A 12,873-nucleotide genomic window follows, 5' to 3' on the forward strand; every position below is an offset into this window, starting at 1 on the left:
CTGTAAGTAAACTGTTCCGGCAGGGCCGGCAGATGCTAGCCAGGAAGGTTAAATGCCCGGTGAAAGTTTTGGAAAGGTAATGGCCAAACCATCGGTATTTGCCAATGACATACAGAGAAAACCGAAGAGAATCAGTGAAAGACTATTATAATTAAGGTTTTTTGAAAGGGACCCGTTACAAAGTAAACATACCAAAACAAGACAGCCTTTTATTAAAAACCTGAAAAAATAGGGGCGCCTGGGCGGCTCAGTCGGTTAAGCGTCTGACTTCAGCTCAGGTCACGATCTCCCGGTCCGGGAGTTCGAGCCCCGCGTCGGGCTCTGGGCTGACGGCTCAGAGCCTGGAGCCTGTTTCCGATTCTGTGTCTCCCTCTCTCTCTGCCCCTCCCCCGTTTCTGCTCTGTCTCTCTCTGTCCCAAAAATAAATAAAAAACGTTGAAAAAAAAAAAACCTGAAAAAATGGTCTTAGCTGGGAAGACTACTCACCATATAGATATAAATTCTCCTGATAGTGATCTATAAATTAAACAAAACCCCCGAATTCCAAAGAATGGTTCATTAATCTGGGGAAGGGAGAGCTCGCAAGGACAAAACGATACCAGAATTAAAATGTGCATACTTAAGAAATGTTTTTCAAAAGATGAGCAACACGGCTTTACCTGCTCCAAAGGATACTGAAAAGTACGAAAGCCACAATAACGGAAATGGGAGGAGCTGACGTCAGAAAAGGCAATAAACTAGAAAAAGGCAGAAATAGGCCCTGAACATCCACGATTCTGGCCTTTGATGCAGGTGGCCGTTCTGGTTGGTCCATGCAAGGGGCCAGCTAGCCTGGATCCCTACCTCACACCGTACCTCCAAGTGACTTCCTGGTCAGTTAAATACTGTGATGCACACTGAGAAAAATAAATGAAAATAGCAAGAATCTTGGTGTGGGAGAGAACTTTCCATGCATGACCTCAAAGGCCGGGGCAGAAAAGATTCTTAGTTTTATGTATATAAGATTTCAAATTTTATTTTAAACATCACGTTAAAGCAAAAAGAAAAAATTAATTAAAAGGCAGATGATAAATAAGGAAGAGTCATATAGACCATACGTATATGTTCAGGCTTATTGTCCTTAATATGTAAAAAGTATGTTTAAAATCAACAAAATATCGTAAAATCGAAAGGCTCCGTTAGGCAAAAAAACCAAGAAGGGACAGTCATCACAGAACACATAGAAACAGTCTCTAAATGGTTGAAAAGGCCCGTGCAGCCTCAGTGGGGGGCAGAGAAGGGTGCACCTGCCCAGGAGGTGTCAGGGCTCCTTACCTCTCAGACTGGAACCAGGAGGACACTGCAAGGAGGGGCGAGGGAGCAGTGTGGTAACACAGAGACACCCCGCACCCCAGGTGCCGCATGCAGGCCAGGCCTGTGTCTGCTTCTGCATCAGCCCATTTCAATGCCGACAAACCGCAGAACTGGCAGACTTTGGTGCGTGGGGTTTCACCAGGGACACACGGGGATCCGCCCAGGCGATCTGGCCCCGCCTGGCTCTCACCCTATGCTTGTCCGCCCTGGCGCCACCATCTGGGACCCACAAACCCCACCCTCAAGGCGCTGGTCCCGGCGAGCCGGCCTCCGGGGGCGGACCCGTGCACGGAGCTGCTCGGGGCAGAAACCCTAACGTCCGCGTCCCTCAGGAGGCTTGTGGACTTGAACCTTCGTGCTGCTGGATAGGGGAATGCCCGAGGTGTGGCTTTAAGCGGGAAAGGGAGTGCAGCAAGAGGATGACCCCGTTTCTGTTAGGGGAATCACACGCACACGGGCGAGTGCACAGACACAGAGGGGGGCCCCGGGAATGGGGCGCCCCAGGGATGGAACACCCACCAGGCCCCAAGCGGTGGGCATAAGTCCATCCACGTTCGTGCCTCGGAGTGGCGGGGCCCGATCCGGCCAATCAGGACCACGAGGGACCGAATCCTTCGCCCTCTGGCCCCAGAGTAAATGAACACACGGCCAGGGGTTATCTCTGAGAGTGGAGCTGTTTTCTTTGACGGTTCCCAGTGCCCAAGGGCCACGTGTCGGCCGCACGGCCGGATTTCCAGTCTGTATGACGTGCCAGCTGCCGTGCTTCAGGGACAAAGACATTCCTGATGGACGGACGTGACAGCAAATCCTCAGAGAAGCTGCACGTGTGACACCAAGAGCCAATGTGTGGTGCCCTGAAACGCAGCACCCTCGACCCGGACGACCCCTTTGGGGCTGCTGGCAAAAACCACCCACCGCCCGCCGGGAGGCATATTAAATTCCGGTGGCATTGCATTGCTTCCTGCTTAAAACCAGGACACCGATTCTAGTGAGCGCCTGCTCCGTGCCAGCCCCCGTGCTGGGCCAACGATGTTGGGACAGCCACGCAGGGGACCTCGTGCCCGGGCCAGCCCCGCACTTCCTGGCTGTTTGGCCCATGGCGGTGATTTAGGCATTTGGGGGTCAGCGGGCACGGTAACACGACTCCCCTCACACGGTCGTCTGAGGGTCCAAGGAGGTGGGGACAGCAAAGTCCCTGCACGCAGTAAGTGCTCATCGGAAGCCGCCCCTGTTACCCACTGATGTGCTCCTGGCTGCCCTGGGGGCTCGGGGAGTGGGGGTGGGGTCCCGCTTTTCTAGGCATGGCGGCTGAGGCTTGAGAAGTCAGGGTCACCACCCAGGGGGTTTCCGAAGCCGGAAACAGAGCTCAGGGCCACGCTGGGCTGTTTGGGAAGATAAGACTCCGTCCTCCTCCGCTTGGTACCACCTTTGCTCCACGGGCGCCTGGGTCATGTGCGCCTGCTGCGCTCGGGCCAAGGGGCAGACCCCCGAAACGGAGAAGGGCCCCCAAGCCCGTCACCTGGAGCTGGGACACAAAGTGACCGGGTGGGTGTCTGGCAACCTCTGACCTGGCCCCCGCCGGAAGGAGCTCGCACTCACGTGCGGCGTGGGGAGCTCCGAGCCGCTGGCTGACTGTGCAACGGACCCCCCCCCCCCCCCCCCCCCCGAGCAGCAGACCGCTAGACAGCAACGTGCACGCGGCTGGCGGGTCAGGACTTGAAACTGACCAGACCGGTGTCACGCGTCTTTTTTCTTTGGAAACACTTCCTTGATGGAAACTTCTATGTTCGCATAAGGAAGTCACGAAATAGATTTTCTTCTCCTTAAACATCTCACACTACGTCATCCGGGTATGATTAAAATACAATTTAATTACCTGATAAAGTCACATTAGTTAACAAAAAGCATCACGCTGGCATCATTAAGCGTTCAGTGAGGCAGAGCTTTGTAGAACAATCAGAATGCAAAAGGTCATCCGGCCGGAGAACCTCTAAGAATGAGCGGCTGGCGGCCTCGTCCGGCCCACGCTCCGGGGCTGAGCCCTCCCGGTGAGGTCGGGAGACGGGACGGGCACAGGACCATCAGACGAGCCTTCAGAAGGCGGCAGCCATTTCCAGTATCTTCCGGAACCAGCATTTGAGGTCAATGTCCTCATCAGCTGGATGAGCTCACTCAGACTCAGCTGAGCGTGCCCGTGCGCCTACAGCCTCGACTTCAGACTTTCCACGTGGGTCTTACTGGCAGAAAACTCCGCCCACCACGATGCCCGCTCCAGCACTTGGCTCTCCTGAAGGACGGCGGTCCAGAGGTTTTTATAGAGCTGCGAGCAAGGAGCACACGTGTGAACGATACACAAGGTTCCTAAAGACGGCCGAGGGGGCAGACGCAAACCCCCTCGTTAGCTTTTGCTGAAAACACAGGACGTTCTGTTACCTTTTAGAAAACTTTAAGGGGATCTAATTCACGCAAATCTTTGTCTCTAACCGAAAGCAAAGGGTAGAACGCGTTTACGAGGACGGCTCCTCACGCCTCCTGCCCGGACTCTGCAAGCGTGCGCTAGCCTTCGGCCCTGACGTGCCCTGTCCCCACGCGGCTGCCGGCGGGGCGGGTGCCCGGCACGCGCTGTCCCCCTCTGTCGGGCTTGCCGCCTCCTCCGGGACCTCCACACTCAACGGCCTCCCGCTGGGCAGCCCCGCGGGACAAGGAGAGCGGCCGCCATCCCGGACGAAAGGCCGTGAGCGTCGCGGGAGCTGGTGGCTGGTCCTTCGCCCACCCCAAACCGGGCTCCCAGGCCGACCTCCAGCCCGCGGAGACAAGGAAGGGGCCTACGCTGTGCCTGGCTGGGATGGACAGATTTTACTTTGGAGAAGCGCCTGCAATTTGCCTCCGACACTGTGCTCTGCCCCCTCCCAGACACACACACTCGGGCTCGCCTGGTGACGGGCTCCGTGGCCGCTTGGAGCTTCGGGCTTTGCTTAACGATCGTCTCTAAGAACCCCTGGCGGCTGTGTTCGTTCACTCAAGACGAACGTCTCACGTGGCAGCACCTGGCTACGGTGTGCGCCACAGAAACCACCCCTACAGGTGAGCCTCGGGCCGGCTCTGGTTCCCGCCGTGGAGTCCCCACACCGCGGGACGTGCCCCCGGGCACCGGTCGCTCTCCTGCCCGTCAGCCTGGCTGCCTCTGCAGGGCAGCCGCACGGGCTCGAGTGGGGCAGCGGCACCGGTGCCTTCTGCGAGCGCCAACGCCCTCCTGTGCTCGCGGCCCCGGGGGCGGCCGCGTCCCCGTGCTCCGTGACGCCACCGCCCCTGCCGTGTCTCCTCCTCACGCGCCCCCCACGGGCCCGGGCCAGCCCTCTCCGGTGGCCTTGTCGGCACGTCCTCCTCCGTGCGCCTGAGGGGGCCCTGGCCACACCGGGGACCCATTTCGGCCTCCTGCCTCCTCTCCAAACGGTAGATCTGTCCCCAAACCCTGGCTCCGTTGCCCCTGGCGGGGCAGCTGTGGGCAGGCCACCTGGCTTCTCCGGAGGGTGGGTTTCTCCCCGGCACGATGGGCGTGCGACATGCACCGCGTGGGAGGGGGCCAGACGCCCAACCCTGCAGCGCGAGGACGGCAGGCCTCCGCGGGGGCCACTGTCCCCCTGCCAGCCTGAGTCAACGGGGGACTTCTGTCCTGCCCACCCCGGGGCCCGGCGCACCATCCCAACCCCACGCGTGGCCTGGGCCGTGCCCCTTTCCCGGATGTGATCTTGCAAAGTACTGACTCCAGCGTTCCCCTGAGCACACGTGCAGGGGTGCTGTCCCCTTTTGTCCGATTTCCATCGAAACAGAGCCTGGGTCGGCAGCACGTGTCCCCACAGAAAACACATGGTCTTGGGGGTCGGGGGTCAGGCGGGAGTCAGTCCTGTTCCACTGCTCACAGTCGCAAGACCTCAGGCAAGTGACTTTAACACACTGAAACGTCCCCGCGGTAACACAGGGGCAAACACGGGGCCGCCTGTTGATAGCGCGGTGCTGGGAGGTGCTGAACAGACCCGTGAGCATCAGCCAGCACACAGGGTTATGAGCTGGCTCAGTACCGAGCACAAGGATCACAGGGCAGGACAAGGTGGGGGCACACTTCTGGGGGGGGCACTTTGGTTGGAGCCAGAGAAGACCTGAGAGGGGGCATTCTGCTTGGACCCAATGAATGGAAGTGGTCCAGGAACAGCAGGTACAAAGGCCCTGGGGTGGGAAAGCTCACACACCACCACAGAGAGGGATGGTGAGGCTGGAGTCCAGAGGGCCGGAGGAGCACGGCATAAAATGACCTCGGAGAACCAGGCGGAGGTCAGGCCGCCAGGCGGGGGGTGTGGGAAGGGCCGTGCCTGCAGTTTCCGGTATGAGGGCTCAACAGAAGAGCAGCCCGACGAGATCACTTTAAGAAATCATCCTGCAGCATGGCGCGACAGGACAGATCGGGGAGCCGAGAGGGGGCTGCCGGGAAGTGAAGGAACGAGGGGTGAGCGCCGGTGGCCAGAAGGGGTCAGGAGCCAGCATGGCAACAGGCCCCCGGGGGTGTGAGCGCGAGGGCCGGACGAGGGCCTGTGCTGACCCGGCGCCCCGGGCCGACGAAGGTGGTGCCGCCGCCCCCATCTCAGGGGAGGGCGGGCTGGGGGGGCAGGATGGCCAAGTCACCCCAGACATCTCCCGGCCGCTCCCTCCACCGCCGCCCGAGCGTGTCAAGTCCCCAGAAGGCGCCAGGGCGCTCCGGGCCCACGTCAGCATCTCGGGCTCTGCCACAGCCACCGCCAGCCCCCGGAGCAGCCCCCGCTCGCGCTCGGACACACGGCGGTTCCCGCCGGGCCGCAGGGGGACAGCTGCGCTCACCTCGCCGTCGGCTCTGCCAATCGGTGAGTCCAGGATAAAGTCGGGAGGGGCGATCACGTCCACCAGGGCAACGGCATCGTCTTTCAGCTGTTGGGAAACAAAGTCCGTATGCCTGGCAAGCCCTGCAAATCTCCATGGCGACCCCTAAGAAACAGAGCCCGGGCCGCCGGTTGCCACGACCCGCTAGCAACGCCGACCGCAGCAGGCGCACGCGCGGCTCGGCCAGTAACGCATTATCTTTTCGTTGGCCTGGACTACGGATCCCCCGGGGGCGCGTCTGAATATTTTCACCACGTTGCTAATCACTCAAGACTTCCAGCGTGTTAACTGCTTTTCAGTAAGGTAGGGGCCCCTCATAAAAGCGTCCTGCAGGCTCGCTAACTGGCAGCCGTCCTCCGAGATTTGTGTCCGAATCCTGACCCATCTGGGCGGCTGCCGCCGCAGCAGAGGAAAAGTATGTCCGGAAAAAATGTGACGGGGAAGGTGTTTATGGGGGCCCGGGAAGGCTGTCCCACGAAGGCTGCCGGTGCACAGCGCTTTTATGACTCTCCCCTCCTGCGAGTCACCTTTCACTGGGACACGTGGAACTTATGTGAGGAGCCTCCCAAGAACTTTCTTGAAATGCAGGAGCGTTTTTTTCCCAAAATAACCGTGAAGTGTCCCGGCTGCACTGACCGGAGCCCTGGAGTGGGGCAGCCTCTGCGACGGAGGCAAGCAGGCGGCCAGCGCGGAACAACGGAGTCCGCGAAGCAGGGGAAAGGAGAACACCCGCGGGGCTCAGAGGCTGCTCTTTAGCGCCCCCGCCCGTCTGCCCCGCGGCTGCGTGCCCTCTGCCCCTCGGGCCTCGGATGAACAAGCCTGGAGCCGTCCGCGGAGCGACCCCCTCGTCCAGACAAGGAAACGGTCCGGCTCGGGGCCGTGCGTGGGGTCTCCGTCTCACCGCGCACCTTGGCCGAGGCCGCACACCCACCCACGATGCCCACGTGAACCACCGGACGGGGCTGGCGCCCCTCCGCCTGCCTGACCCGGGCCTCCGCGAGCGAGAATGGGGACCTGGCCCTGCCAGGCGGTGCAAGGAGACGAGGCGTCGGCTGCACACTGTGCACGTGACCACCTGGCCTGCGGGGGTCACGGTCACCGGGCGGGGGGCTCGGGGGGCTCGTCCAGCTGTTTGAGAGCAGAGGAACACCCGCCGCACTCTTTGTGGACGGCAGCTGGCCCCCGCGGAGCCCACACAGGAAATCCCTGTGGTCGCTGGTTTTGCTCGAGGAACAGTAAACGTGGCCACACGCCAGGGCGGTGCAGCCACAGACGCTGATCCGGAAACCAGGAGGCAGAGGGACCACACTCACGAGGGGTCCGGGGAGAGGGGTCACCTGGAACTACATCAGCTCCGAGCACGGAGAGGGGCCAAATGAGGTGGCCCGTCACCGGCCATTGAGACGTCTGATAAAATGCTGGCAGGGCCTTGACTTAACTGCCCAACGTCAGGAAGACAGAGGACGCAGCTACCTGCGGGGGCCCGACAGGGCAGCACCAGCGCGTGTGGCCCTTTAACTGCAGATCGGTTCAAAGTAAGGACAGACACCCTCAGCCACACCGGGCACACTTTCACCTGCCAACCGCCCACGGGGCTGTGGTGATCACAGGGGACAGCACGGCCCCAGGACACGTCCACCCCCGTAGACGTTCCCACTGGACACGGTGCCAAACGAACATAAAGCGGGGTCTGGACCCACCTGACCTTTCTGGATGACAAAGGTCAAAGAGTACAATACACAAAAAATAACGAGGCACCTGGGCGGCTCGGTTAGGCGTCCGACTCCTGATTACGGTTCAGGTCATGAGCTCATGGTTCGCGGGATCGAGCCCCAGGTCGGGCTCCGCGATGCGCTGACAGCACGGAACCTGCTTGGGATCCTCTCTCTCCCTCTCCCTGCCCCTTCCCCACTCGCTCCCGTGCACTAAGTACCTAAATAAATAAGTAAATAAGCCACGAAATGAATTCAAGCTGGCCACCGAGTACCTTGGAAGGCTCGAGAAGAGAATTACCAAGGCAGCTGTAAAACAGTGTGTTACAGAGTCCGGATTCTAAGACGCTCCCCAAAAATCACTCTTTGCCTAACATTTCTGACACGAACATATTTTCCCGTTCTGGCCCAAAGTCGCACGCACGCTGGTGTGTGTGTGTCACCAGGCAGCGGTTACCTGGAATGCAGGTGAATCACAGGAGGGTGATCGCGACTCACCTGTGCGCACAGGTCCAGGATGGCGTTCTCGATCATTTTACCCGCCTGCTCACCAGAAAAGTAGCCACCTGTAAGCAGAGGGCGGGTCACACTGAGCACGGGCGCCCTGCGGCCACATGGGCCCCTCCAGGCGCCCCGCCCCGCCCCCGCCGCAGGAGGGCTCCCTGCCACCCAGGCCCGGCCGGCCGCAGCAACACGCTGGCCGGGGCCAGGGCTCCCACGTCCCTGTCCCATCACTGCGCATGCGCCTGGAGGCCGCGGCCACCACCGTGGCCGGCTTGCGGTGGCGTCTAGTGGGCCCAAGCATGCAGCCTGTGCATTTGAGAGCACAGCATTTGCTGCAGAATCTCTTCTTTGCCTTTTGTGATGGAAACTGCCCGTCACTGGGAGTTGTGTCGTAAAGCACGCGGTCTCCTGCCCTGCACCTGCCGCACCCTCTGTTTGAACCGCCCTCCCCTCTGCTAGCCTCGCCTGAGCTCTCGTGGCCTCCGGGGGCAACACCAGCCCCGAGGGGGAACCTGGTTCTTGGCAAGGGGAGTAGGGCACACAGGCTGACTCCTCGCCAGGCCGGATGCACGCACAGGACACTTACAGACACAGCATTAACGTGTCCGGAGGGAGACTGGGGAAAAAGGTCTAACGTCTCTCCTTGGAAGGACAATAATGAAAACAGGTTGAGAAGCTCAGGCTTGCCCCATGTTCACCAGTCTCCCGGGAATCAGCCCACACACCACCTCCTCCAGGCTGCCCTCCTGGGTCCACAGGCTGGGCGTTCCTCAGGGTGCCTCCCAGCAGCCTGGGCTTGTGTCTATGTAGGACCTATGGGACTCGAGGGGTGGGTAACCAACTCCCTGTCTGGCTAACGTGGGCCTTCTGGAATATTCTCTGAACTGGAAGTGGACTTCAAAGGGACCCTGAGTGAAAGCGAAACTACGTCGGCAACATCGTCCTGATGCCACGGGGCTGGAGCTCCTCATCTGCCCACAGGCTCACGCAGCCTGTGGGGACCGCTCAGGACGAGGAGGCAAAGCCTCCCGGACAGAACAGGCTGCACTCCGGGGCGGGACGGGGCGGGACAGGGCGGGGAGGCGGGCTCAGGGGCGGCCGCAGGGCCTCACCTCGGTAGAGCAGGGCCGTGTGCTGGTTCAGGGACCACAGGGCGTAGAGAGCACTGAGCCGCTGGAGCACGGCCCGCAGCGGGGGCGGCACGCTGGGCTGGTGCACGTACTCGTGGAACCTCCGCACCACCGTGAGCTCCAGGAACGCCAGGGCCAGGGAACGGCAGCGGTACACCTTAAAACAGAGCACGGCCCGGGGCCACCGACCCCCGTGAGCGGGCGGCCAGGGCTCCCGTCACAGCGGTTTCTGGTGGAAGAAACCCTCCAGAACACAGACGAAGGTCTGAGCTCCGGCGCACGTCCGGACGCGGGGACGACGACAGCAGGTGAGGCGGTGCACGGAGGGGTTACGGCGTGAGAAACGCCCCCGCGGGAGCGCTGCGGACAGGCCCGCACGCTAGAACGCCCAGCTCGAAGCTGGCGTTTACGCTCTCCGAGGCCTCGGGAAAGCCGGCGTCAGCGGCCCCGTCTGGAGCACACAGCCACAACTGCGCCCCCAGGAGGCACGAGGGCACGCCGCGGGTCCCCTTCCGCGCCCGGAGCCACGGAGAAGTCGCCGGGTGACCCGGGCCAGCCCCTCGGGGTGACGCTGTGCCCCCTCTCCTGGGCTGCTGAGGAAACCGCTTCTCCATCCCACTCACACATCTGTCCACAAGTTCGGGGACGGCTGACGGGCGGCCAAGGCGTGGGGCCGCCCCGGGCCGGGTCTCATCTGCGGGCGCGGTGCTGACACTGGCTGGGTCTGTGAAAGCAGGCGGTCACTGCAGACCTCTGGGCCCGGTGTCTCCTTTTTTACCCGGCATCCGAAGTACCTGCCGGTCACTGTTAGCTCTGCTCGTCAGCTTTTCTTTCTCCATCTCCACTCGATCATCTGACCGGATTTGTTTAAATCAGAAACACTGCACTGGCATCACCTGACCTGTTATAACCAGCAGGTGGCGCCTTCGCACGGCAGCCTCGGGGGGGCCGCGTCTGCGCGGGGACGGCCCCGCTGGCTGGGCGTCGGCCACCCTGCGCGTCACCTGAGAATCTGTGCAATGACGGCTGTGGAGCCCACGATGTGAGGGCCGCACGTGCTAGGTCCAGATGGCCGGGGAGGCAGGACGCCTGTGTGAGGGACGCGCGGCCCAGCGGCAGAGGCCTGTGGCCTCTGAGACTCGGTGGGCCAGAGGGCAGGTCTGCTTCCGCGGGCTGCGGCCCCAGGCCCCCCGAGGACCGCTGCACTCAACGTCAGGGGCTCTCTGCTCGCTTAAGTCTGCCCCCAGGGACGTCTGCCACCTCAGACACATCTCCGGTTCTCAAAACTCCGGGGTGGTGTTGACATCTTCGTGGGTAGAGGTGGGGGCGCTGTTGAGCAGCACACAGAGCACAGGACAGGCCCCCGTCCCACCGAGAACTGTCTGCCCACGTGTCCACACTGTGGGGGGGCCCCTTGCCTCTGGACGGGTCCGGATGGAGCCCCTGCTCCCCCAACCTCCACTAGCCGGGGACACGCGGTGGGGCCACAGCTCTGCTGTTCAGCTCCCAAGCGGTCTTCTGACCCTCCAGCGCCGTGCTGTTTAACCGTCCCCTTTGGGAGTCTGCCGAGGCACACCTCGGACCCGATGTGGCCGAGGGTCACCTGTCACTACGCAGCAATGGACCTGGGACCCCGTTTGCAGACAGCGAGCACTCAGAGGCAGGGCCGGTCACACGTGCAGAGTCAGGAGGGGTGGCCCCTGCCCCCAGCCCGGTCCCCTCTCCGCAGTGTCCCCCGTGCCGGGCTCCCCTCTCCCGCGAGCCCCCACCCCCGCGACGTATAAACCAATCGGGGTCCAGGTATTCATTTCTGCTGTGCTCTGATCACTGAGGATATCTGCACGTTAACAAGCGACGGATACTTCCGGCAAAAAACTAACTCCTAACTGTCCCGGTGTGGACGTCGGCACAGCTGAGCCGGGGCGTTTCTCTTGGCCTCGATTTCCTTACGCATCAGAGAGGCCGGCATGAGACGAGAATATGCGAGGAGCCCGTGTGTGGCCGGGGTAGGAAAGCTCACCTGCGTTTGCGAGGCAGACGGCTCTGGACGGGGCGGGGCGGGGGGGCCCCGGGAGGGGGTCTCTGCAGCCCACCTGTTCACATTTTCTCACTTTGAGCCCGGGAGGGGATTACTCGGCTCAAAGAGGCAATAAACGCAACTATTCGAGAGCCCACTGTGTGCGGGCAGGTGGCGGGTTAGCAGGACGGCAGCGGTCTCTGGCGGCCTCCCCCGCCGAGTCCCGGCAAGCTCGTGCTGGGACGACACGAGAGCAGCCAGCGTCTGCCCCCAAGGACACAGCAGGTTCGCTCCCTCCGTGACCCGCCGGTCACTGTCCTTCGACCCGTGTGGCCCTGGTTCAGGTTAAGCAACTGTCGTGCCTGCCGCCTCGGGCCAGCGGCTGGTTCCCCGCCCGGGAGCCCTTTCCCTCACGGGGACGCTGTCTGTGGGTCATGCTGTGCGTGCTTCCCCAGTCTGTGGTCTGTCTCCTGATTTCTGTTTATAGAAATAGTGAAAGTTTACATAGTCTGATCTGACAGTTTTTTTTTTTTTCTACAGCTTCTGGGTTTCCTGCCTTAAGAAGGCTGGTCCCGCGTCGAGGCTGCATCAGCGTTCTCTGACACGTTCTTCTCACGCCGTCCTGCTGCTCCAGTCATGATACGGGAAGAGACGGCGTCTTCTCTGGGACACGTGAACGTCCAGCCCCGGCCGTGAGAGCTCTCGGCTGTAGGAAACGACCCAGTGCTCGCTCTTAAAATGCTCCGTGATCCAGACCAGGTGCGGAAAATGCAGACTGCTCTTGGGCCATGACCTCCCTTCCAGGCCTCACGGCTGCTCCCCGTGCTACACCCCAGCTTCTGAGGGCCGGTCAGCTCAGCAGCTCTCCCCAGGCACCCCACCTCTGCTGGACCCAGAACCCAGGCTGGGCCAGCTGGCCTCTCCGTCCTTTTCAGCCATGCCGCTCACTGAAATGCTGCCACAAGGTCCTTCAATGAAGATCTAAGGGTGAAATATTTCTATAACGGCTGCGCCCCTGCTCGGGGCCCGCCGTCAGGGTGTCGGGTACAGGGGCGGAGAGACAGCACGGAGACCCACGGCCACCCCCGGGCAGCTCTCTGGCATCCGGACGGAGGTGCCTTTTGTACCCTCCTCCCCTCCAGAAATGGAGGACCTGTTCCATGTCAACAGTGACGGCCTGACATGCAGAGAACGGAGGGATGCGGGACAAGCTAACGAACGTGCTGCCGTCGCTGTCCAAAGGACTAAG

At 61.5% G+C, this 12,873-nt stretch overlaps 1 protein-coding gene across 3 annotated transcripts in view; it reads right to left on the minus strand.

Annotated features, from left to right (window-relative positions):
- Window positions 1-3,204: 3,204 nt before the first annotated feature.
- The window catches only part of ACOX3 (acyl-CoA oxidase 3, pristanoyl), a 41,922-nt gene continuing 32,253 nt past the window's right edge, over window positions 3,205-12,873 (minus strand). Inside the window, exons 15-18 of one of the 3 annotated variants that reach the window (XM_047847240.1) lie at window positions 9,590-9,764; window positions 8,472-8,539; window positions 6,223-6,309; window positions 3,205-3,673 (exon numbers count right to left, since the gene is read on the minus strand). In XM_047847240.1, coding sequence (XP_047703196.1) covers window positions 3,554-3,673; window positions 6,223-6,309; window positions 8,472-8,539; window positions 9,590-9,764 — 450 coding nt within the window. In that variant the 3' untranslated portion in view covers window positions 3,205-3,553. Of the gene's footprint in view, window positions 3,674-6,222; window positions 6,310-8,471; window positions 8,540-9,589; window positions 9,765-11,367; window positions 12,606-12,873 lie in introns of those variants that run through there. The other 2 variants (XM_047847241.1, XM_047847242.1) reach the window with 2 other exon arrangements.

Source organism: Prionailurus viverrinus, unplaced genomic scaffold, assembly GCF_022837055.1.
Source record: "Prionailurus viverrinus isolate Anna unplaced genomic scaffold, UM_Priviv_1.0 scaffold_45, whole genome shotgun sequence".
Classification (NCBI taxonomy): domain Eukaryota; kingdom Metazoa; phylum Chordata; class Mammalia; order Carnivora; family Felidae; genus Prionailurus; species Prionailurus viverrinus.